The sequence below is a fragment of the Gossypium hirsutum genome, chromosome D12 (genome assembly GCF_007990345.1).
Source record: "Gossypium hirsutum isolate 1008001.06 chromosome D12, Gossypium_hirsutum_v2.1, whole genome shotgun sequence".
Taxonomy (NCBI): Eukaryota; Viridiplantae; Streptophyta; class Magnoliopsida; order Malvales; family Malvaceae; genus Gossypium; species Gossypium hirsutum.
This window is the reverse complement of record NC_053448.1, coordinates 39,202,918-39,225,881: the sequence shown is the minus strand read 5'-3', so window position 1 is coordinate 39,225,881 and position 22,964 is coordinate 39,202,918. Positions and strand designations below refer to the sequence as shown.

General features: G+C 30.7%; 2 protein-coding genes across 3 annotated transcripts; both read left to right on the top strand.

Annotated features, from left to right (window-relative positions):
* Nucleotides 1-6,782: 6,782 nt before the first annotated feature.
* Nucleotides 6,783-11,635, top strand: LOC107945629 (lysophospholipid acyltransferase LPEAT2). Its single transcript, XM_016879707.2, is given in 15 exon segments — nt 6,783-7,454; nt 7,539-7,719; nt 8,332-8,391; nt 8,514-8,677; nt 8,752-8,815; nt 8,921-8,989; nt 9,064-9,159; nt 9,307-9,351; nt 9,497-9,567; nt 9,708-9,728; nt 9,730-9,772; nt 9,846-9,896; nt 10,186-10,296; nt 10,419-10,466; nt 11,308-11,635. Coding segments are annotated over 15 exon segments (1,662 nt in total). The 5' UTR covers nt 6,783-6,987; the 3' UTR covers nt 11,479-11,635.
* Nucleotides 11,636-17,107: 5,472 nt separating this feature from the next.
* Nucleotides 17,108-22,372, top strand: LOC121203426 (MADS-box protein SOC1). 2 transcript variants are annotated; one of them, XM_041106671.1, is made up of 8 exons: nt 17,108-17,747; nt 17,990-18,188; nt 19,118-19,196; nt 19,802-19,863; nt 20,250-20,349; nt 20,451-20,492; nt 21,583-21,624; nt 21,999-22,372. In XM_041106671.1, the coding sequence occupies exons 2-8, from the start codon at nt 18,007-18,009 to the stop codon at nt 22,140-22,142; spliced, it is 651 nt and encodes a 216-aa protein (XP_040962605.1). In that variant the 5' UTR covers nt 17,108-17,747; nt 17,990-18,006; the 3' UTR covers nt 22,143-22,372. The 2 variants fall into 2 exon arrangements, with proteins under 2 accessions (XP_040962605.1, XP_040962604.1); XM_041106670.1 differs by having other exon boundaries at nt 17,122-17,238.
* The last annotated feature ends 592 nt before the right edge of the window (nt 22,373-22,964 follow it).

Here is a 22,964-nt window from a genome sequence, read left to right as displayed (position 1 = left end):
ATAATTGCGGATTTTAAAGAAAAGGCTACCCACTAATTTTCATATATAGCTGTAAAGTAAATAAAATCAATCATGCAAATTTGGAATGTGGGTCATTATGGAATTGCAATTACACCCCTTCAAGCTCTTTCTTTTCGAATTCCAATCTCATTTCTTTAAAAAAAAAGAAAATACAAATACGGATACAATTAGGCATATTATCAATTTACTCCTTAATGTTTATATTTTTTATCAATTTATTCATATTATTTTTTAGCTAAATTTAGCTATTAACCTTTCGAAAAAGAGTTAAATAACTTTTTTAACCGAAATGTTGACTAAAACATTATTTTTTTAATAATATTGGTGTGGCAACTCACATGGTAGTTCACATGTATTTTCGTGCTGGAATGACATTATTTATTTTATATGTTAAATCAATAAATAATTTAAATTTTATAAAATATTGAAAAAGTAAAAAATTTCAAATCCAATAAAATAAAAAAAATTAGCATGAAATAAATGTGAATTGTCATGTGAGCAATCATGTTTAAAAATCTAACGTTTTAATCAGTATTTTCATTTAAAAAACAAAAATTCAACTTTTTGAAAAGTTGAGGATCAAATTCAACTTTTGTTAAAAGATTGATAATTAAATTTAACTCAAAAAAAATTAAAGACCAAATTGACAAAAAAATATAAACGTTAAAGCCTAAATTTCACGTTATATATTACAATTATTATCAATTTTTACAATTAGTCCTTAATTCGAATCTATATTAATTATAATCAAACTCTTTGAGTTCTCATCAATACTATATAGTACTCTATGTATGAATAGCATATAACATAGGTGTCCTTAATAAAATTTTCATTATTTTTATGACGGTGAGTGTTTCGTATATTGATAATATATATTTTTTATTTTATAAGTAATTTTAAAAAATTGACACGGCTCTTTTTTTTTCTAAATACTTATTTTTTTAATATTTAATATATGCTTATATGACAATTGTTAACTTCTTAATCCTGCTTGTGAAATTTAAAAACTCCACGGACAATATATCAAATAATTTTTTGTTTTTTGAAATGGGTAAGTAGTACATAACAAACCTTCAAAAAATAAATAATATATAACATAGTATATTAATGGCTTAATATATCATTTGGTACCTGAGTTTGACATTTTTTCTAATATTATGCTTGTGCTAGTTTTTGACCCAATGTGGTACTTCTATTTAACAAAAGTTATATATTTTGGTATCCAAAGGTAATAATGTTAACTTTTTAATGTTTAATTCAAGTTTTAAGGTTGACTTGGTGAAAAATAATTGTTAATATTATGATGTTTGAAATTTTCATGATTTTGTTAATAAAATAAATAGTGATATTTTATGAATTTGTTTAATTTTACGTTTTATTTGTCAAATATAGTTCGATGGATATCATTTAATTCGATTTTTGGGTTGATTTAATGAAAATCAGTTGCTAATATTGTTTGCTAATTATGAATTTTCAATAATTTAACTCTAAAATTCGAATTAAACCCGAAAAACTTAAAATGTATAACTTTTATAAAATATAAATATTACATTTTAAATAAAAAAACAAATTATGTATTTAAACTTCTCAATTAATCAAGTCACGTTGCTCTCTCTCAGTCATCCGTCATGATTATGTGATTTAATGCTTTTTTGTTAAAATAGGACACTGAATCAGAACTAGAGGTGCTCATGGGCCGGGCCGGGCCAGGCCCAGAAAAAATTTCGCCCCGGGTCCTAGGCCCGGGTCCGGCCCGGCCCGAAATATGGGCCTAGAATTTTGTCCAAGCCCGGCTCGGGAAAAAAACCATAAGCCCGGGCCCAGCCCGGCCCGGCCCGTTTTTTTAAATAAATACCAAAAAAATTATTTTAAAAATTAAAACAAAAATAAAAAAATTATTTTAATAATATTTTAAAATTAAAAAAATTAAAAGTATTTTAAAAATATTTTAAAAATATTTTAAAATTAAAAAAATTTTAAAAAAGTATTTTAAAATTTAAAAAATAAATAAATAATAAAAAATTATTGTATTTGGGCCGGGCCGGGCCCGGGCCAAAAAAGTGGTGCCCGAGGCTCGGCCCGTTTTTTAATCGGGCCTCGTTTTTTTGCCCAAGCCCATATTTTGGGCCTATATTTTTACCCAAACCCTTCCATATTTCGGGCGGGCCGTCGGGCCGGGTCGGGCCGCCTGGCCCATGAGCACCTCTAATCAGAACCATGTCTATCTATCAAGGGAATTGATTGGATTATTTTTGGTTCGGTTTAATTTTGAATTTAAATTTGGATTTAAATATTAGGATTAAATTATGAATTTAAGTCGATTGAATCTTAGTTTGATTAGTATGGATATTGTTGTCGATGCAGGAGGACGTGGGCTCAAATGCGCTAAAGCGTACCATCCTCCTATTTATAGATTGGGGAGGGGCTATGGATAATTCTAGGTATTATGTAAAAAAGAGCAGATATGATTAGAACTTATAATGAGATTGTTCAAAAAATTCGAGTTATTTTAGGTTCGAATCATTTTATATTCGAGTTAAAATTGTGCTCAAATTAATTCTAGTTAGATTTAATGTAATTTCACCATTTTAATAGTCTATAACTTTATAATTTTTAAAGGTTTAAATCAAATTTTTATTATTTGAGAGGTGAAAGTGTAGTTTTACTATTACTAAGTAAAAAAATTATAAATTATAGAGGACCTAAATGAAAAAATTTTCATTTTAGAAGGAGGTCCACCACTTTTTATATATTACATTATGAGATAGAAGAAAAAATTGTGAAGCTATAACATCATGTGAATATAAATAATAAATTGATTCAGCAATTGGTATAATTATGTTGTTGTAAATTTATGATTTAATCCCTCTATTTTTTTAAGGTAAAAAGAGAATTTATTAAGCATGTATAGTATCACACATTACATAATCATGAATAGCATCCAGTAATCAAAATCAAAGTAAAACAAATTAAGACAATTATGAGGTTATCTAATTAAGTGGCGCGTAACATAATTACTAGATCAAACAACAAAAGAAAATGAAATAAAAGTAAATGTGCTAATAATGTTCAAAGCCTCTAATAATCAAAGACAAGTCGGTGTCCCTCGAATGGAGCCTGTTGATCACAGCAATGGAGTCAACCTCTATCACAATGTCTAAATAGCCATGTTCTCTTGCAAATTTGAATGTCAATGTAAAAGCCCTTGCCTTTCCTAGGTCCGAAGAATAAATCTTCGAGTAGTTCCGCAAGGCCTTACCAAAAAAGCTATCACACCTACTCCATCACTTAAGCACCATCCACATTGAGCTTAATAGCTAGCTCAAATGGAGGAGCCCACTTTCACATATCGCAACCTTTTAGAAATCAACATGCAAAGTTCAATCTTCCCTTGCATCACAAACTCATTACACATGTTCCAAATCTATCATAGCAATTCTCATACCATTTTCAAGCCAATCATTGCAATAAGTATAATGACCGTAAAAAAAAAAAAAACTCTCATGCAACCCCACTTTATAATATTATTAGTAAGTCGAAATTAGATTAAGACCGACTCAATCACTTTTTCATTCATTAATATCTAATATAATAGACGAAAAGGTAATGGAGTGGAGTCAAACTTGTCCAAATTGATAACATCACTTGTTTTTGTTATTAAAAGTGATAACAACATTAGTTTTTTAAAACAAATTTTAAGCATTCACGTGATATGTAAATTTACTATTACTTAACATATTTGACAGATTTTTCATGTGGCTTTGATTATGTGCTCGCATTATCATTTTGGATATGTTAATAATATTATAATAGTAAAGTGTTCATATTATGTCAAATTAAAGAGAAGTATTAAAAATTAAAAAAAAAGATTAAATTCTCAACTTCAACCTAGTAAAGGGATTGCAACCATAATTAGACCTTCAGAAATTCAATTGATACTTGTTCCATGTAGACTTATTCAAGGGACAAGCTACCAACCTAATTTGAAGCCTGTATTTCAAGTTAGATTAAACCTCAACAAACATAAAACGGCTAATATCATATACAGACCCGACCCCAACTAGCACAATCTGAGCATTAACGCCTCTAGTTTCATGGTATGAATGTTGCTTCAAGCAGTTCTCCTTAATTGTTCCAAAATTCTAGGAATCAATTTGCCGTTAGTTGAATGGTGGACCCCTCTTAAGCTCAACATAGTAAAGGACTACAACTAGAACTTCAAAATTAAATTCAATTAATACATTATTTATATAGACCTATTCAAGGGACCAATTATCAGTCTAATTTAAAGTCCATATTTCAAGTCAAATCAAATTTAAACAAATATAAAATATATTAATATTATATATATAGACTCAGACCCCAACCTACCCAATCTGGCAATTAACACTTGGTATGAATGTTACTTCAAGCAATCCTCCTTAATTGTTCCAAAATTCTAGGAATCAATTTGCCATTTGGTTGAATATTGGAACCCCCACCACTAATAATCTGAATTAATGTATTTTACTCTTTGGTGAGGATAGTGACCTGTGAAAGCAGCTTTAATGAATGAATGGACCAAGAAAAGAAAATAGCTTTACCAGCTTTAATTTAGTAGCCGACCCTCCACTCTTATTGGGTAATTGATTGAATGGTCCTCCGGATTCTCATAATTATGGATATTTCCAATTCTAGACCCCTATGCATTTTAGTCACTTTCATCAAACCTCAAATAAATAATCTCCGATCATTCTAGTCTTTAGTTAATTACGTCCTTTATAATTTCGTCATTTAAGAAAGAGGTGAAGCCACATTTAGCCCATGAATTTGGTAATTTTTCCACCTTGGTCCCTAAGTTCTTTTGTCTATATTAGTGGTAGGGCTTGACAGCTTTGTTCTCAATTTAGTCCCTAATATTGGATTCCATCCAAGTGTGATGACGTGACACTTTGATATTGTACTAGCTTGAAAATTTTAAAAATTTTAAAGACTTTTATAATTTCTTTATAGTTTTTAAGAAGTTTCAAGAGTGTCACATCATCACACCTTAATGAAAACCAAGCTAAGGAGCTAACATGAGTGGAGCCATAAAATTGTTTTAGGAGGGGCCAAAAATGAATAATGTTTTAGGGGGTAAAGTGCAACTTTACCATTATACTAACTTGTAGTTTCCAAAAATCAAAGGGACTAATAGAGAATTTTTATTTTTAGTTTGCCCCCTCCCTCTGCTCCTTGGGATCAAATCGAGAAAAGTTGTCAAGTTCCAAGAATAATGTGAACTAAAAAAGTTTAGGGACCAAATTGGAAAAAATTACCAAATTCAGGGAGCAGAAGTTGCTTTATCCCTTATATTTTAGAGAATGATATAAAATTCAGTCTATTCTTTTGGTATTAAATGTTAGATAGATTTCAATAAATTGACTCATTGTTGATGAAACTCAAAAATTTCTAAATTTATATCAAACCTTAAGCTTTAAGAATTAATAAGAATAAAAAATTATTGAATAATTTAAGAGTGGGGTAGGGGTGGATCCAATAATCTATATAGTATATTTATTTGGAAATAAAAGTACTATTATTTTTATTCTCAAAAAAAATGGTCCAATTATATCTTGCCTCCTAATTTTTTTAGAATTTTATATTCGGCCCCTAAATTTTTTTTCTTATTTAGCTAGATATATATATATATATAATAAGGACCTTTGATGGTCGTTTTAATATTTACAATTTTTGTACATTGATTTCTAATGATATTTTATAATTAAGATTAAATTTAAAAAAATTAAATGGATCTAAAATGAAATAAATTTGATGGAATCTATTTATAAGAATCATAACAATTTATTTAAGGGTTTTTTTAAATCCGTATTATCGGTCTTACGATATTATTTTTAAATAAATTCTTTGTTAGGAAAAAAATGCGCTTCAACGCACTCAAACCCATATCTTCCTGCATTAATAATAATATCCATATCAATTTAACTAAGATTCAATAGACAATTCGAGTGTATTTTTAAATTTATTTTAAGTTGGATAATATATTATAATGATTGATAATAAAATAAATAAATAAAAACCATTATATTTATCTTCCATCCTCCTTTTTGGGATTAATTTAATTCCACAATGTGAATCATTCAAACAAAAAGGTAATGACAACAGGACATACCAAAGCCCTAATTAAAAAGCTATTTAAGATAAGAAAAAGAAAAAAAAATCCTTTACAAAATTAATTTATGCTTTAGCCTTTGAATATATCCATTTTTTCATTTTGATACATGGTTTTTTTTTTATTTTCGAGATTACCTAAAAGTAAAATTGCGATTAAGTACATGATACATTTTCATTGGGAGTCGAGTTAAAATGTGATAAAAATAATAATTAAAGTACTAAAACGGGACAAAAAAGTACATTAATAGCCGCTCAACTATGTTTTTCTTTTACCATTCAGCTGTGAAGCGTTATAAAGTGGTCATCTAACTATGAAAAGTTACAATATAGGCACTCAACTATTCAATTTTGTCTTTTTTGGTTATCCATTTATCTTGAATTTTTGGGTATTCCTATTTTTATTTTAGTTAGTTGAGGACTAAAAAGATAAAATCGAATAATTAGATGATTATTTTATAATTTTTCATAGTTGGATGATCAAAAAGGAAAAATGAATATAATTGTGTGACTAGTAATGTAGTTTACCCAAAAATATTAAAACTTTAACGATGTAAGAAAAATAATTAGTCCACATGTAAAGCACGTGGCAACAAAAATGTAAGAACACAACACCACCACTATCGTCAGTTTTTGGTCTGAAACCAAACAAATTCAACTCCACCATACAAAAACCAAACTCTTTTTAATTCATTCATTCATTCAAGTTTTTTCTTTTCAATCTCACATTTCTAATCTCAGAAAAACAAAAATCCAAATAGAAAAAGAAAAACCCATTTTTTTGCACTGATTCTCTTCATTTTTGATTCATCAAAAATGGCGGAATATGATCTTACTTCACCTCTCCTTTCCCCTCGATCTTCCGATCAACCCCAAACCGTCCTCACCGTCGATGAAGATTCCGAACCCTCCGATCAATCTCCGTCCAATCATCAACCTCCCCACCAAACGCACAACGACGAGAAAACCACCCTCACTTCTTCCAACCCGTACGCTTTTCTCGGGTCGGACGCACACTCTGTTCCGGCACCGACAACCGTCGACCCATTTCGAAACGGAACGCCGTTTATTTCTGGGGTTTACGAGGCAGTAAAGATCGTACTGTGTTTGCCGATAATGTTACTGAGATTGGTCTTGTTTGGGGCATGTTTGGCTGTAGGGTATATTGCTACTAGGATAGCATTGGAAGGGTGGAAAGATAAACAAAACCCAATGCCTAAATGGCGGTGTAGAATCATGTGGGTCACTAGAATTTGTGCTCGGTTTATACTTTTCTCTTTTGGGTAAGTTTTAAAGATTCAAACTTTATTCATTTGAGTGAAACTTTTTAGTTCAAAGATTTGAGCTTTGTTAATATGTTTTTGTAGTTACCAATGGATTAGAAGAAAAGGGAAACCAGCTCCAAGAGAGATTGCTCCAATTGTTGTATCTAATCATGTATCATATATTGAACCTATATTTTATTTCTACGAATTGTTTCCTACAATTGTTGCTTCAGAGTCACATGATTCAATGCCTTTTGTTGGAACTATTATTAGAGCAATGCAGGTAATCAATAATCTTAATTGTTGTTGAGTGTGGATCGGTTCTTTCGGGCACGACTTTGAGTGTCGTCTTTCAGGCAGTCGACCTGGACCCCTAACAATCGAAAGTATTGTCCCCGTGTTGAAGTTCTGTCATCAGTCTCCCCGGAGATCCGTGTACGGATCACGTGGGGGTGCCTTGGTTGATGGAGATGGATGCTTGCAAACTCGGGAGAAATGTCAGTATAGGGCGTGGGGAAGTACTTGATCCCGGGACAACTTGAACCACCAACCAAGCCTTGGTTGGTAGTTCGAGTTGCGGGGGCCCAGGTACCTCCGTTATTATTCAGACGTCCAATACTGACACCTCTCCCGAGCCTTGCAGGTAGCTATCTCCACCAACCACGGGGCTTCTACCATGAACCATACACGGCTCTCCATGAAGGCCGGAGACAGAACCTCAACATGGGGGTAATACTTTCGGTTGTTGGGGTCTGGGTCAGCTACTTGGAAGACAACACTTCAAAGGCTTCTTTCAAAGGAACCGGTCCCCCCCCCAACAACTGTAATAATCTTTTTCTATACACTTGCTTTTAATTTGTTTTTGTAATATACCCTTCTTTTTTATCCATGGTAGGTGATATATGTTAATAGATTCTCACCGGCATCAAGAAAGAACGCTGTAAACGAAATAAAGGTAGAAAGTTTCAATTGTGTCTGTTGTTTCAAAACTCGAGTCTGTTAAGTTCGAGTAGCATTGCTTTATCAATTTTATAAGCTATTTGATACAGAAATGTGTTTTCAAGGATTTGAATACAGAGAAGGGCTTCATGTGATAAATTTCCTAGAGTGCTACTATTTCCCGAGGGAACCACGACTAATGGGAAGGTCCTTATTTCGTTTCAACTCGGTGCATTCATCCCTGGTCATCCGATTCAACCTATAATCGTTCGTTATCCTCATGTACACTTTGATCAATCCTGGTAGGACTCAATTTCTTCGGTCTATTTTTTTTGTCCATGCACTTGCTAAATACTTTTGGTGTTGTCTTGTTTAGGGGGCTTATATCTTTGGCTAAGCTCATGTTTAGAATGTTTACTCAGTTTCATAATTATATGGAGGTATGTCGTCTAGCTTATCTAATTCAAAATTTCAATGTCGGGTTCCAAAGCCCGGTAAATTTTACGTTTTGTTTAAATCTGATTCCCGGTTTTCTTATTTGACAGGTAGAATATCTCCCTATCATTATGCCCCCTGATAATGAAAAACTGAGTGCTGTCCACTTTGCTGAGAGGGTAAGTCTGTTCACGGTTTTCCATGTAGTGTCGGGTTTTCTAGATTATTGATTGATTCGTATGTTTGTCGGCAGACTGGTCAAGCTATGGCAAGTGCTCTTAATGTTGTACAAACATCTCATTCATATGGGGATTTAATGCTCCTAATGAAAGCTGCTGAACTGCAACAAGTGTGTGCTTCTCTTGGTGGTTTATTTCTACGTTTTAAGTGATAAAAATTATGTTAACTTTGTGAGGAATCGGGTCTCGTAACACGTGATTCATCTGAATATCTATTTGTTTTAGTGTTAATAATTCTTTTAACATAAATTTTGCAGGAAAGGCCCTGGAGTTATATGGTTGAAATGGCCAGGATTGAATCGGTGACTCCAGTTTGAAACTCTTATTCGTCTTTTCATAAAAATACATTTGTATTTGAACTTGAACTTGATTTAACCTTGTCTAGATCGGTTTCTATGAAGTTGCTCGCTCCCTCTCACTCGGTAAACATTTTATATCGTTTTTCAGCTGTACCATATTAGCAGCTTGGAGGCCGTGGACTTTCTGGATAAGTTTCTTTCCATGAATCCGGACACTAGGTATCACTAACATATTTATGGTAGTCCTTTCTTGTTATCGGGCCAGCTCAACTCATAGAACTGCACCATCTCTAGTTCAGAAACACAAAGATATTTCGTTCCATTCTCTTTTAATAGTTTTTAATGATCTCTTCGTGCAGTGGCTGTGTTAAACTTCATGATTTTCGAGGGCCTACGACTAAAGGCATGTAAACTTTCTGAAGAGGTCAGTTGCCGTATTTCCTCAGTTTCCTGAAACGTCTTCCTTTGGTTTGTATCGTGATTATTTTCTCGTACAGATTTTTGGGTTCCTTGATGTGGAGAAGAATGGATCAATTACATTCAAGCAGGTAATGCAGCTGCAGTTTTACCTCCCTAGAATTTTCGTGCTTCTGTTTATTTATATCTTAATTTTAGCTTTACGCTACAGTGTGTTGCTAACCGGCCAAGACCATGGTAACATTGCCATTACTCATAATGCTGCTATTATATTACCTTCGGTTGATCACTACTAGCTTGCATAAGCATCCGAATTCTCTCTGTTACGATAATTCACCTTAACTTTGGTCCAAAAGACAACTCAAGCAATTTTTTCATCCGTAGAGGACTCATTGTACCATTTTGTGTTCTTCCTGGCAGTTTTTATTCGGGGTAGCTCATGTTATGAAGAAACCACTATTCATGCAAGCTTGTGAATTAGCATTTGCCGAATGTGATGTTAGGGGAGATAACTACTGCATGAAGGAAGAAGTACGTGGTTCTTTCTTTTCTTTATGTTAGTTTGTACTTCAGTCTTTTTCATTGGTTTAACCTTTGTGCATTTATGCTTGGAACGTTAACTTAAAAACTTGTTTTTATTGCTTTTGGATCAGTTATCAAACATCCTTAGACATGCAATTCCAGACTTGAATGAAGATGAGGTAAATAAAAGACTTGGTCCCTCTACTTTATAGTGTTATTAGTATATGTCCAAGATAACATTGTTGATTGTTGCCAATATTGTGATGACATGGATTCTTACCATAAGAGTGTTATTAATGGAAAAATTCGGGACTTACTAATAACATTATAAAAGTTAAAAGTTCCATGGAGGCCATTGTCAGATTGCATTTTACTTTCTTTACTCCAAAAATGAGCAAATTAGTCTTTGTATCTTAGATCAAAGAGCAAACTGGTATTGTTAAAAATTCTATTTATTTCTACTGATAAAACTGGTCCTTGTACGTCAAAATGAGAGTACACACACTTGTCTTGGTATTTCATTAGTCATGTCAATTTTTAATAGTAGAAATAGATGAAATTTTTAATAGAAAGGATCAGTTTGCTCTTTGATTTAATGTACAGGGGCTAATTTGTCTATTTTTTAGTAAAGGGGTAAAATGCAATCTGATACCTAATATAGGCCTCTATAACAGAAAAATTCATCAATTTGGACTTTTAATAACATTATAAAAGGTAAAATTTTCATGGAGGCCCTTGTACCATGAGATAGATTGTATTTTGCTTCTTCTATTAAATAAATGGGTAAATTAGTTCCTGTACGCAAAGTGGTCTTTCCATTAAAAATTTCATTCATTTTTACTGAGAAAAATTTGTCTATGTACGTCAACATGCTGTACACATAGCACGCCACGTGCAACTATCTGATTCCGTCAGTTTTTAATAGTAGAAATGATTTTCCCATTATAAAACTATATAGATGGTTGATGTTATTTCTTGACTCGATCCAACCTATATATATGGAACCATGTGGACATGCAGGTCCATGGACTGTTGAACCTATTTGATTCAAACAATGATGGGAGAATCAGCAGGGATGACTTCATTACCTGTCTGAGAAAAAACCCTTTGTTGATAGCATTGTTCTCACCCAGGTTGCTGCAGAAGGACTTCTCCAGAGGTGGTGATAGAATGTTGCAGGATATTGTTTGATGGGGTGTATGTACCCTTGTCTTTTGCAATAGTTTGGTTTTTTTCTTTTTTGGGTGTGCTATATTTGTGAGAAAGAGTTTTATTTACACTGGTATAAACCTCAATCAATTCGGTAACATTTTATATGATCAAATATAAGAGCCATTCACTTGTTACATTTCATACTTTGTATTCTTCGAAATTTAATCGTATTTTTTAGACTTTAAAATTTAAGTTTAATTGTAAACATTTAAATATGTCGGTGTATTATTTTGATATAAAAAAAATACTTATTAGGTAGCAACGTGAATAAAAAATGATATTATGATTAACTTTAATTTAATAAAATAATTTTAATAATAGAATATTAAATTTTTATAAATGAAAGTATAGAAATTTATTGCATATTTTATTTTATATTTACAATGATTTATATTTGTGTTTACATGATAAGAATATGGGTTTGCATTTCGTCTCTTGTCTTAAAACGTTTTAGTTGTTTCGAATTTGGGTTATTTTTTGTTTAAGTTAATTTTGATTTAGAGTCATTTTGGGTTTAAATTATTTAAGTTTGAAATTCAAATCAAGTATGAGGTTAGATCGTTTCGCAATCTGATCATTTCAAGTTGTTTTAGGTCCAAGTGAATTCCAGGTTTAGATCATTTAAGTTTAGGTCAATTTGATTTCAAGTTGGACAAATTTGAGATGTTAATTTTTTAAGTTCATCAAATTAAATAATATCATATTTAAATTCGAGTTAATTGAAATAATTTTTTGACTCGTTGCTTTCAAACTCCACCATTGCTAGATGGGGAATTGATTTTCAATAGTAATGTAGGTAGCTACACTTTATTATAATACATTTATAGATATACCAACCATTACGATTAGAAAAAGAGGTGGTACCAACCCAAGATTTGTACATAACCTTAAATACAAAATGAAGCAACATAGATAACAATGTGACTAATAATATCGGTTGTTGAAAATGGTATTTACAGTTTAATCATTAAATGAAATGATTAGTGAAATTCGAATCTTAGTACTTATTAACATTGTTAATGAATACTTAATTAATTGAATCAATCTATATTTACAATTTGCATCATTTCGTCTTTATAATCCATTTAACCTTTAAATACTACAAAATTTGAAGCCATAAATATTTAAATTATATAGTACAAACATATACTTGCATTAATAATGATAAAAGGTTAGGGTGAATGTACATTATTAGTCTCGTAAAAAATTGAAAGTAGTATTTACAAATCAATCAGTATATGAAACTGTTAGTGAAACTCGAACTTTAATGCTTAACTAATTGAATCCACTCATATTAGCAACTTGCATAATTTCTTCCTTACAATCCATTTAACCCCCCAAATAGATAAAAGTGCTATGGAGGTCATTGTATTAAGAATCATATTGTATTTTGTCATCTCTACTTTAAAAAATGAGTAAATTAGTTTATGTACATTAAATTAAGGAATAAAATGGTCCATTTTGTTAAAAACTCCATCCATTTGTATTAATAAAAACTGGCATGACTAATGGAATAACCATGTAGTTATATACGGCGTGCCATATGTATATTATGTTGACGTACACAGACGAGTATTTAATATATTAAACAAAATGATAAATTTACTTTTTAATCTAACATATACAAATTTATTTATTTATTTATTTTTAAAGAAAACTCCTAATATATTCCATTCATAATACTTTTTACCTCAAATAATGTTAAATGTACATAGTAGAAACATATAAATGCAGAAATAATGGCAAAAGGATGTGACAGTTCCCAACAAAAGAGGGTGTCAAATTTCTTCATTTAGGGCATCCTCGGTTTACTTTAAATGTCACATGTGCTTTTTGCTACATTGGTGGGAAGTGGGGGACCATCCAAGGCATATGGGCTATGGTTTGCTAAAACCAGGACCGCAAATACTAGGAAAAAACACCAAACATCTGATAAATGTGTTTGATTCTCTAAAACTTTCTTAGAAATTAGTGTCTTTAAGCTTCTCTCTTTTCTTTTATAAAACCCATAGCTTCTCTCTTCTCTTCTTTCCTTTTAATATAATTCTTTTTTTTATTAATTAAGTATTTAACTCGATTGGTATTAATATTATTGCCATTGTAGGAAGATGTAAATTCGAGCGAATTGAAGCATGTTTATCCTTCTATTTAAGGGTTGAAAAAAGTCATGAGTAGTTCTAGATATTGCCAAGCCCGTTCTTTGACATTTTTGGGGCCCTAGGCAAAACAATAAAATAGGTTTTAAGTTACTTAAAAGTTGGAGAAAAAAAATTTTACTTAAAAGTTGGTAAAAAAAAATTTTGGCCCTTAAAAGCTAAATTTTTTTTGGGCCTCTTAACAACTGGAAAACAATATTTTGGACCTTTTTCAACCTTAGGCATTGGGCGGCCGCACCTCCAGACGACCCCCATAGTCGGGCTTGGGTAATGCATCAAGAAAAAAAAGATAATATTTTTGGTCTAATTTTAGTTTGGTCCCTCTACTATGTTGAAATTTAAAACTTAGTCTTTTTTTACTTTGATTTGATATAATTTAATCATTTGCTAAGTCCAAATTCGTCATGCCTAGAACTGTTCATGTTCAATTATATCAAATCAAATTTTTTACCATAAGTTGCTACTATAAAAGATATGATGAGTGGAGATTTTTTTAATTATTATTCGATTGTATGTCGGGGCTATGTGGAAATTCAATTAATCATGTTCAATAATAACAAATTTACATATCAACCTGTTAGGATATGATTATAGGATATTATCTTTTAGGAATACATTTAGGGATATATTATATATTTTTCATATTCCTATGTGACTACTACTGTATAAATATTATGTATACTATTGAGGTCTATCAATAATATTAAAAGGGATTACCCTATTCTTGTTATGGTATTGAGCTTGGTGTTTAACACAAAAAAAATTTGCATCGTCCTCATTGGTTGGCTTGTCTTTCTGGGACAATCTCCTATTTCACGGAAAACTAAGAAACAACAAATTGTTTCTCGTTCTTTCGCTGAGGTTGAGTATAGGTCTATGGCTTCCATCACTTGTGAGCTTAAGTGGTTGAAGGCTTTGCTATCGAGCTTAGGTGTTCATCATCCTAAAGCTATTCATTTATTTTATGATAGTCAATTTGCGTTGCATAATGCACAGAATCCTGTATTTCACGAGCATACTAGACATATTGAAGTGGATTGTCACTTTGTTATGGATGCAATCCAGGATGGGTTGATTGCACCTTCTTATATTCCGACCTCCATTCAGTTGGCTGACATTTTTACAAAGGCGCTTAGTAAACTGCAATTTGAATACCTTTTTAGCAAGTTGGGCATTTAAGATTTGCATGCTCCAATTTGAGGGGGGCTGTTAGGATATAGAGATATTATCTTTTAGGAATATATTTTATATTACTGTATATCTTATAGGCATATATTTAGGAATATATTATATATCTTTCCTATTCCTATGTGACTACTGCTATATAACTATTATGTATACTCTTGAGGTCTATTAATAAATTTGAAAGGGGTTATCCTATTCTTGTCACAACCAAATATTTCGTAAAACCAATTGTCGAAGAAAACTGCTAAAAATTCATGGTCCACGAGGTTTAGAAGCACTAGTAAATGACAACTCGTGACAAGTCAGCCCTAATATATGTGACAGGCTAAGATTGACACATAAACGACCTTGTAAAACTTGCCAACTAAAGACAAAAGGAAGGAACCAATCCTCACGATCTAATAGGTAACTTTTATTTAGCCTCCAAGTCAAATATAAAAGCTAGGTATCATCCCATCTTCCTCATATTTTAAGCATTACTTTTGCTCTACTAAAATATCCTTGCTCGATTGCTCCCTCAATTTTCCTTAATCTCCTTATCAATATAAGCATCGAAGAACGTGTGGAAACCCAAATCCCCAATGCCTCATAGCTTACTTTCTTTTTACAATACCTTCAATAGTCAAGTCTAAACTTCGAGTCCAATTAACTTACTTTCAACCCAACTCCATACTTGAATAAAGGTAAACACGCTTAACGTTGTTTAAAAAAACTTCATGTTAATCATTTTAACAACAACCACTAATGGTGTTATCAATATGAACATACTAATACCATTATATTAAAAAAAAAAAGGAGAGAGTAGAGACACCAAACTAAAATGAAGGGTTTGAATCCTAATTTCAACATAATAGAGGGATAAAACCATAATTAAACCTAATATTTTTTCTATTACTATAAAGCAAAGTTGTTGAAGGGCCACGATGTGATCTCACATATCCCAAAAGGAAATATGGACCCTTAGATTGAAAAAAGAAGAAAAAAGGTAGCAACAGCATCATTGTGGTCCCCCATTATAATAACCATAGGCTAGTTTGTCAAGTTGTGAAGGCAGCAGCAAGTGAAAGAGAACCCTGTGTGTTGGACAACAACCTCAGCCAATGCCCATAAAAGGCATCAATAAGAATACTAATCAAATTGAAAACCTTTCTACAATAACATGTATACCTATTCACATTTACTTTTGTATTTTTTTTAAATTTATATTTTGGTTATTTAACTTTGAAAAATTACAAAATAATCACTAAGCTATTCGAAAGTTTTCATTTAAGTCATTGGGCTGTTAAAATAGTTACAGTATAGCCTTCTCTACTTGTATCGCCTGGATCAATCGAAAGCTCTCATTCCCCTTCTCTTTTACAATTCAATTTTTTTTCAGAAAATAACTTTGAATGTCACAAATCTGTGAATCAAAATCCAAACAACTTTCTTTTCCGATCTCTATCAATGATTGTCAGATCAACTTGGATCTAAAATATATTCTTTTACTTATCGATGTGTATTGAACCACTGACCCGATCGTCGAGTTGTCGCTCGGAATTCACTAGTTGAACTTAAAAAAAAAAACCTTAACAACCAATAACTTAAAAGTTTTTTACATTAATAAATTAACAAGCTAACTCAACCCAAACTCGAATTTGAATGTTTAAATTTAATTAAAAAAAAATATTAATATATAATCTTAGTTTGTAAACGATGAAACGGATGAATTGGAGGCAACCCGATGTTAAGAAAAACTAAAAAAGAGTGAACCGATGGAGTTGTGAAGATCTCAATTTTTTAAATTTAAATATTATATATTATATTTTAAATAATTATTAAATAATTAAAACTAGTATATATAAAGTATAAACACTGCTTACTCAAGTATTTATCAGATAACATTAGAAACCACATATTTTTGGATTGTCAGCCTAAAAATAATAACCGATCCAACCGCTTTTTCATCTCATTTTAATAATAATAATAATAATATTTAGGCGAAAGAGCCAAACAATGTATATTAAAATAAAAAATGAAAAAGAAAAAGCTCTTACAAGAAAATTGAAAGAAGCTTCTAAAAACAAAAAACCTTTTTCCCCTTTTTAAGGTTTTTGAGAAAGAAAATAATAATAATAATTTATTATTATCTCTTGTTGAGTTTTCGAAACCTAATTGGTCTTCTGTGTACGGAATTGTACGGACAATCTTATCTTGTCCCCATTCATTTGTCCCATACTCTCTCTCCTTTTTTTTTTAACTTCTTTCTCAAGAAGATAATTTTATTTATCAAAAAAAATTAAAATTTTATTTGAAGTACAAAAATATTTGTTTATAAAATCTCTTTTCTTTCTCTTTTTAAACCCACTTGCTGTATTTTTTTTAGTAAAGTAGTTTTTTTTTCCTTTTGCTTTTTCATGTAAGTTTGTAGTATCTTTGGATTTTGTATTAATGAGTTTACCATAAGAAGCAAAAACATCCAATTTTCGACTCCAATTTCTTTTCATTTTTAAACTCTATTATATATATATATATATGCTTTTTGCTTTACACCTGTGCTGTTTGTATATAGAAAATTTTTACACGAGAAGAAAAAAAGCTTAAAAGATGGATTAAAAAGGAAAGGATGATGTTTTGTGGGGTTTTGTAGTTTAAATTTTTTCCTTTGATAGTGGCGACTAATAAAGGGGCACAACCCCAAATCAAATCAATCACCATAAAAAAAAATTTCTAATTTTTGGGTTTTTTCTGGATATCTTTCTTCACTTTTAGCTTTCTGGGTCTTTGTTCTTTTGATTGTTCAAAGGATCAGATCACAAAAAAAATAAAAAATTACATGATTTAAATTTTTACTTGATCTGATCTCCTTTCGGTATCTGTAATATTTAAGCAAAAAAAAAAGTTCCAAGTTCTTTGCTTGCCAATTTGGTAAGATTTTGATTTTCATATATACATATACATATACATATACATATACATATATGCTTAAAACCCTCAGTTTCTTCTTACAAATCCATGTAAAGGAAAAAGGGTTTTCTGGGTTTTATAATTTGCTTCTTTTGTAACTGTTTTTCTTTTTTTGTTCATTTATATTCTTGTGTTTTCCATGTGTTTGTTTTAATGCCTGTTTGGTATTTCATATATATATATGTGTTTTGTTGGCTTTGAAGGTACGAAGATCCTCATCATGGTGAGGGGAAAAACACAAATGAGGCGCATAGAGAACGATACAAGCAGGCAAGTTACATTCTCAAAGCGACGAAATGGGCTACTAAAGAAAGCTTTTGAACTATCAGTTCTTTGTGATGCTGAAGTTGCTTTAATCATCTTCTCTCCTAGAGGCAAGCTCTTTGAATTTGCAAGCTCTAGGTAAATAATAATTTTCTTTAAACCCCCTCACTTTTCAATTAATTTGCTGTTCAGCACCAATTTTCATACTTAGGGTTGTTTGATTCTGCCATAAAAACTCTCACTTACGCACATCATTTAGTGCTATATACTCTCCACAACATTGTTCTTTCATGTGGGGTTTTCCCAAGAACCAAAATTAAACTATATTTTATGACTAATCCCTAATTACTATAACAACTTAGTGACTAGAATGATGCCGGTTTATAGGACTAACCAAAAGTGAAACCAAAAATATTTAAACTGTACCTTGTCCTAAAAGATAAACTTTAAAATTTTCCTTGTATATGGTGTTGGCTTGAAAAATAATGTTTATTTGAAAGAAAGGGTACACTTTTCTGATAACCTTGTAGTACTCTCCCTTTCATCATGTACTGGTATTATTGCAATATAAAACAATGTTTTTTCTTAAACTATATTTCTAAAATAAAAAGGGGTGTCTTGGAAGTATCATATGGAAATGGTTATTTTATTTGGTCTTTTTTTTTAATCTATTTATGTAGTATTAGTCTTATTAGAAAAATATATAATTGGATGTTATTCATGTTTAAATCCAATAATTTCCTCAGAGAAAAGACAGCAACATTAGTCAACTTTGTTTACCTAATGTCTTAATGATCTACGGATGATTTCATATACAACTCTGATCATTGTGTTTGAAAATGTTTATGTCATGTTTTATATGTGCATAGATATTTTCTTTCATCTTTTGAAACTCATTGTGGAAATGCTTAATGATACTGTTTAGTTAATCATTTCTTTTTTTGATTTTATTTGAGGTTTTTATTGCATTTATGCCTTCTGTTCTAGTTAAAACATTGTTTGGTTTTTAATTACAAGCTTTGCCATGCATTGATTTGTGTTGCTATTTGGATATATCATTTATTTAGCATGCAGCAAACTATAGAACGTTATAGGCGGCATACAAAGGATAACGAAACCAATAAGCCAATTGAACAAAACCTGCAGGTTAGCATGTCTTTTGTTTTTGATGTCTTAATGCAATTAATTATAGATTTATTTATGATTTTCATCTCTTTACTTTATATAGATTCTCCTCCATTTGTTAGTAAACACATGAATTTGAGTCGCTAGTTTTTGTTAGTTGTCATGTATAAATTGGTAAGGTTTACCAGTATTGTCCAATTAGATTGATTTATGAGTTTTTGTAAAAGTACGACCACCAAATTTTGATGAATTAAAATAGACCATTTCTTATATGTATTCATGGTATACATAATCAGTAAATTAGATGATGCTGCTAGGGGCAAATTGGGTGGAGACACAAATAAATGATAGATTATTAGTTACTATGTGGTGAAATCACACTTTGGTGTCTCTAAAAATGAAAAAATTTCTATTCAGTCTTTTCGAAAGTGATGAAGTCATAAGTTAATATAATATAAAATTACACTTTAATCTCATAAAAAATTGAATTCGCCCTTGGATGTTGCATCATCTAATTTATTGATGATGTATAAAATTATATACTGTTTGTGTATCAAATATAAATTTTATATATAGCCAGGTTATTAATTTCATGCTTTTATGGTGCATATTGACTGAGAATGCAGCATCTAAAGACTGAATCAGCAAACATGTTGAAGACATTAGAGGATCTTGAAGTTTCAAGAAGGTATTGGTCTTTTTATAAGATTCAACCCCCACCCCACACCCCCCCCACAAAATATATATTGGGGTTAAAATATAAGATAAGTCCATGTACTCTTAAAAATTTTGAAATTTAGTCTCTCTATTTTTCAAATTTTAAATTTTAAGTTCAATTATTAACTGTGTTTTTTTTGTTAAATTAAGGTTAATTACCTCATTTTTAATTACATTGCTGCCAAGTGAATAAGCTTTTTTATTTCAAATGTTAGATCAAAATTTAATAGTGTTAACAGTTGACCTTGAACTTTAAAATCTAAAAAGTAGAGGGGCTAAATTTCAAGTTTTCGAAAAATACAAGGACCGAGACAAATGAAAAAAGATAGTTGAAATTTGATTCTAAAATGGCCATAGGAAACTACTTGGAGAGAATTTGGGTTCATGCACGCTTGAAGAATTACAGGAGATAGAACAGCAATTAGAAAAGAGTGTGAGCATCATCAGAGCAAGAAAGGTTTGATTGTGAAAACTATTAATATTTGGTGTTTTTTTTTTTAAATTTATACAATGAAAATATAAACATATTTTAACACTAATTATTGTCCATTTTTTCAGACACAAATTTTCAGGGACCAGATTGAACAATTGAAAGAAAAGGTAAACCTTTTGGGTTTCAACAATGTTCTGAATTAAATTGTGATTTAGATTTAAATTGAGTTAATTGCATCAAACATCCCTAAACTGTGACCCTCATTTTATATTGGTCCTTGAGCTTTAAAAGATTTTAATTACATCCTCAAACTATTGGTGTTATATCAGTAAGATCCTTCTGTTACTAAGACTGTTAATTTAATTGTTAAATGAGAAATTAATTTAAAATGAAAAAATTAAAGAAAAATGGATGTTGAAAAAATTTCGGTGTTGAGGTTTTCAAAGTTTTTACAGAAACTATCGTTCTCTTTCCATTTTTCTTCGATTTTACTTTATTTTTAGTTTTTAATTTTAAAAGTTATGTGGCAACATTTTACTTTTCTTTAACATTTTCATTTTAAGTTATGTCACATAAGATTTTACAAGTCATTTAATGGTTAAATTAACGATTGCAATAATAGAAGGACTTAATTGATATAACATCGATAGTTTAAGTATGTAATTAGAATATTTTGAAGTTTTGAGATCAATTTAGAATGAGGATCATAGTTTACGGATATTTTGTGCAATTAACTCTTTTAAATTGGTTGTTGAACTTTAAAATGTTTTGATTGAGTATTTAAAGTATTTAATTTGTATCAATCGGGTCATTCATTTAATCTAATGTTAGCTTGAGCATTAAATGTTAACTCGAATATGAGATGAATCATATTTAAAACACGTGTATATATATGGCATAGATAGCTGGTATTGATATATTAAAAAGAAACCAATATAACGCCATTAAAATTTAAAAGGAATGTTTGTGTTTTCTTTTAACATATCATATCTATGTTGTCTATCCGATAAGTCCAGATATGTTTAAAATTTAATCCACCATATAGTTTAAATATACTCAATGTTAGATTCGAGCTAAAATGTAACGCACAAACTAACCATGAGACTAATGAAAAGAATTTGTTGATACAATACTAATACTTTGAAAACTCCATTAAAAATTTTACAAATTTGAGTAATAACTTAAGAACATTATGTGCAATTAATCCTTTTGAGTTAGCTGATTGCTAACAACTACCTTATTATTTTTTTGGCTCAGGAGAAAGCCTTGGCTGCTGAAAATGAAAAGCTTTGTGAAAAGGTAAGGTCTAAAGTAATGTAATATTATTTACTATTTAATAGAGCCAAAAGGGCCTTTGCCCTCCAAAATTAAAAAAAAAATTTAATCAGGCCCTTCAATTTTAGAAATTTTAATTAATCCTTTCAAAGTTTTTAAAATTTTTAATTAGATTTTTCAAAATTTTTAAAAACTCCAAACCCCCAGAATTTTTGAAAATACTCATTAAGCCCTTAATTTTTTTCTGAAAATTTTAATTAGACTCTTGAATTTTTTAAAAAGTTATAATTAAACACCTCAAAATTTTCGGCACGTTCCGCTATTGATTATCTCATTGATATCTTTACTATTCATTATACCTACCATTAGTTTTTCTTGTTAAATTGTTCATGTCTCAGTGTGGAACAAAATCATGGAAAGGATTGAGCGAGCAAGAAGACAATGTACCGTACGACGAAAGCAGTCCAAGCTCGGACGTCGAGACCAAACTGTTCATCGGACTGCCGGAAGGTAGAACGAGACGAATCGCGCAACTCAATTGATGGATGATACAACAAAGTTAATCCCATGCAAATATGAGTATAAAAGGCAGAAGGTTTTTACGTATTAAATCATACATTAGTTTTCAAATAAAATTGGTACCAGCAATGGTATAAAAAAATTTGCTTGGCAGAGAAAAAAACTACCATGAACAATGATCAAGTATTTGCTACATAAAAATACCTTTTATATTCGGATGAATTAATATTTTAGAAAATTAAATTTATTGGTACATCAGTTCTACATTATGAACAAAATTATACTAATGAAATAACCTCTTTCTTTTGGTTTTTGCTTTGGATTCAATAATGGCAAAATTAGAGGAGGCTGGTAGGTACTTTAACCCCTAGAATTGATAAAATTACTTCTCTTTAAAAATAAGAATATAAATTAACAAATAGTAAAATAACATTTTGATCCCTCGTACGTTTATAGTTTACTTTTGATCTCCCAATAAAATTTCCTGGCTTCGTTTTGGGATTAAGGCAATGTCAACTACCTAGAGATAGCTATAAGGTTACCGGTAATGGATCCCCATTAGAATTACGATTTTTTTTATTTACAAGAACAGGGATGGCAATGGGGTAAGATGGATTTTTGCTCACCTTGAACTGGACTTGAAGCTTGACCAATCCGCCTAGACCCTAACTCTTAGGAAAAAAAATCTACCCAAACCCAAAATTTAATAGAAGATCCAACTTTAACTACAACCCAACATGGCTCAAATTTAATTTAATTTAATTTTTTATTTTAAAGCAAATAAGACTATATTTTTAATTGATCTATTTTTATTTTGAAGCAAATAAGATTCTTTTTTAGTTTAG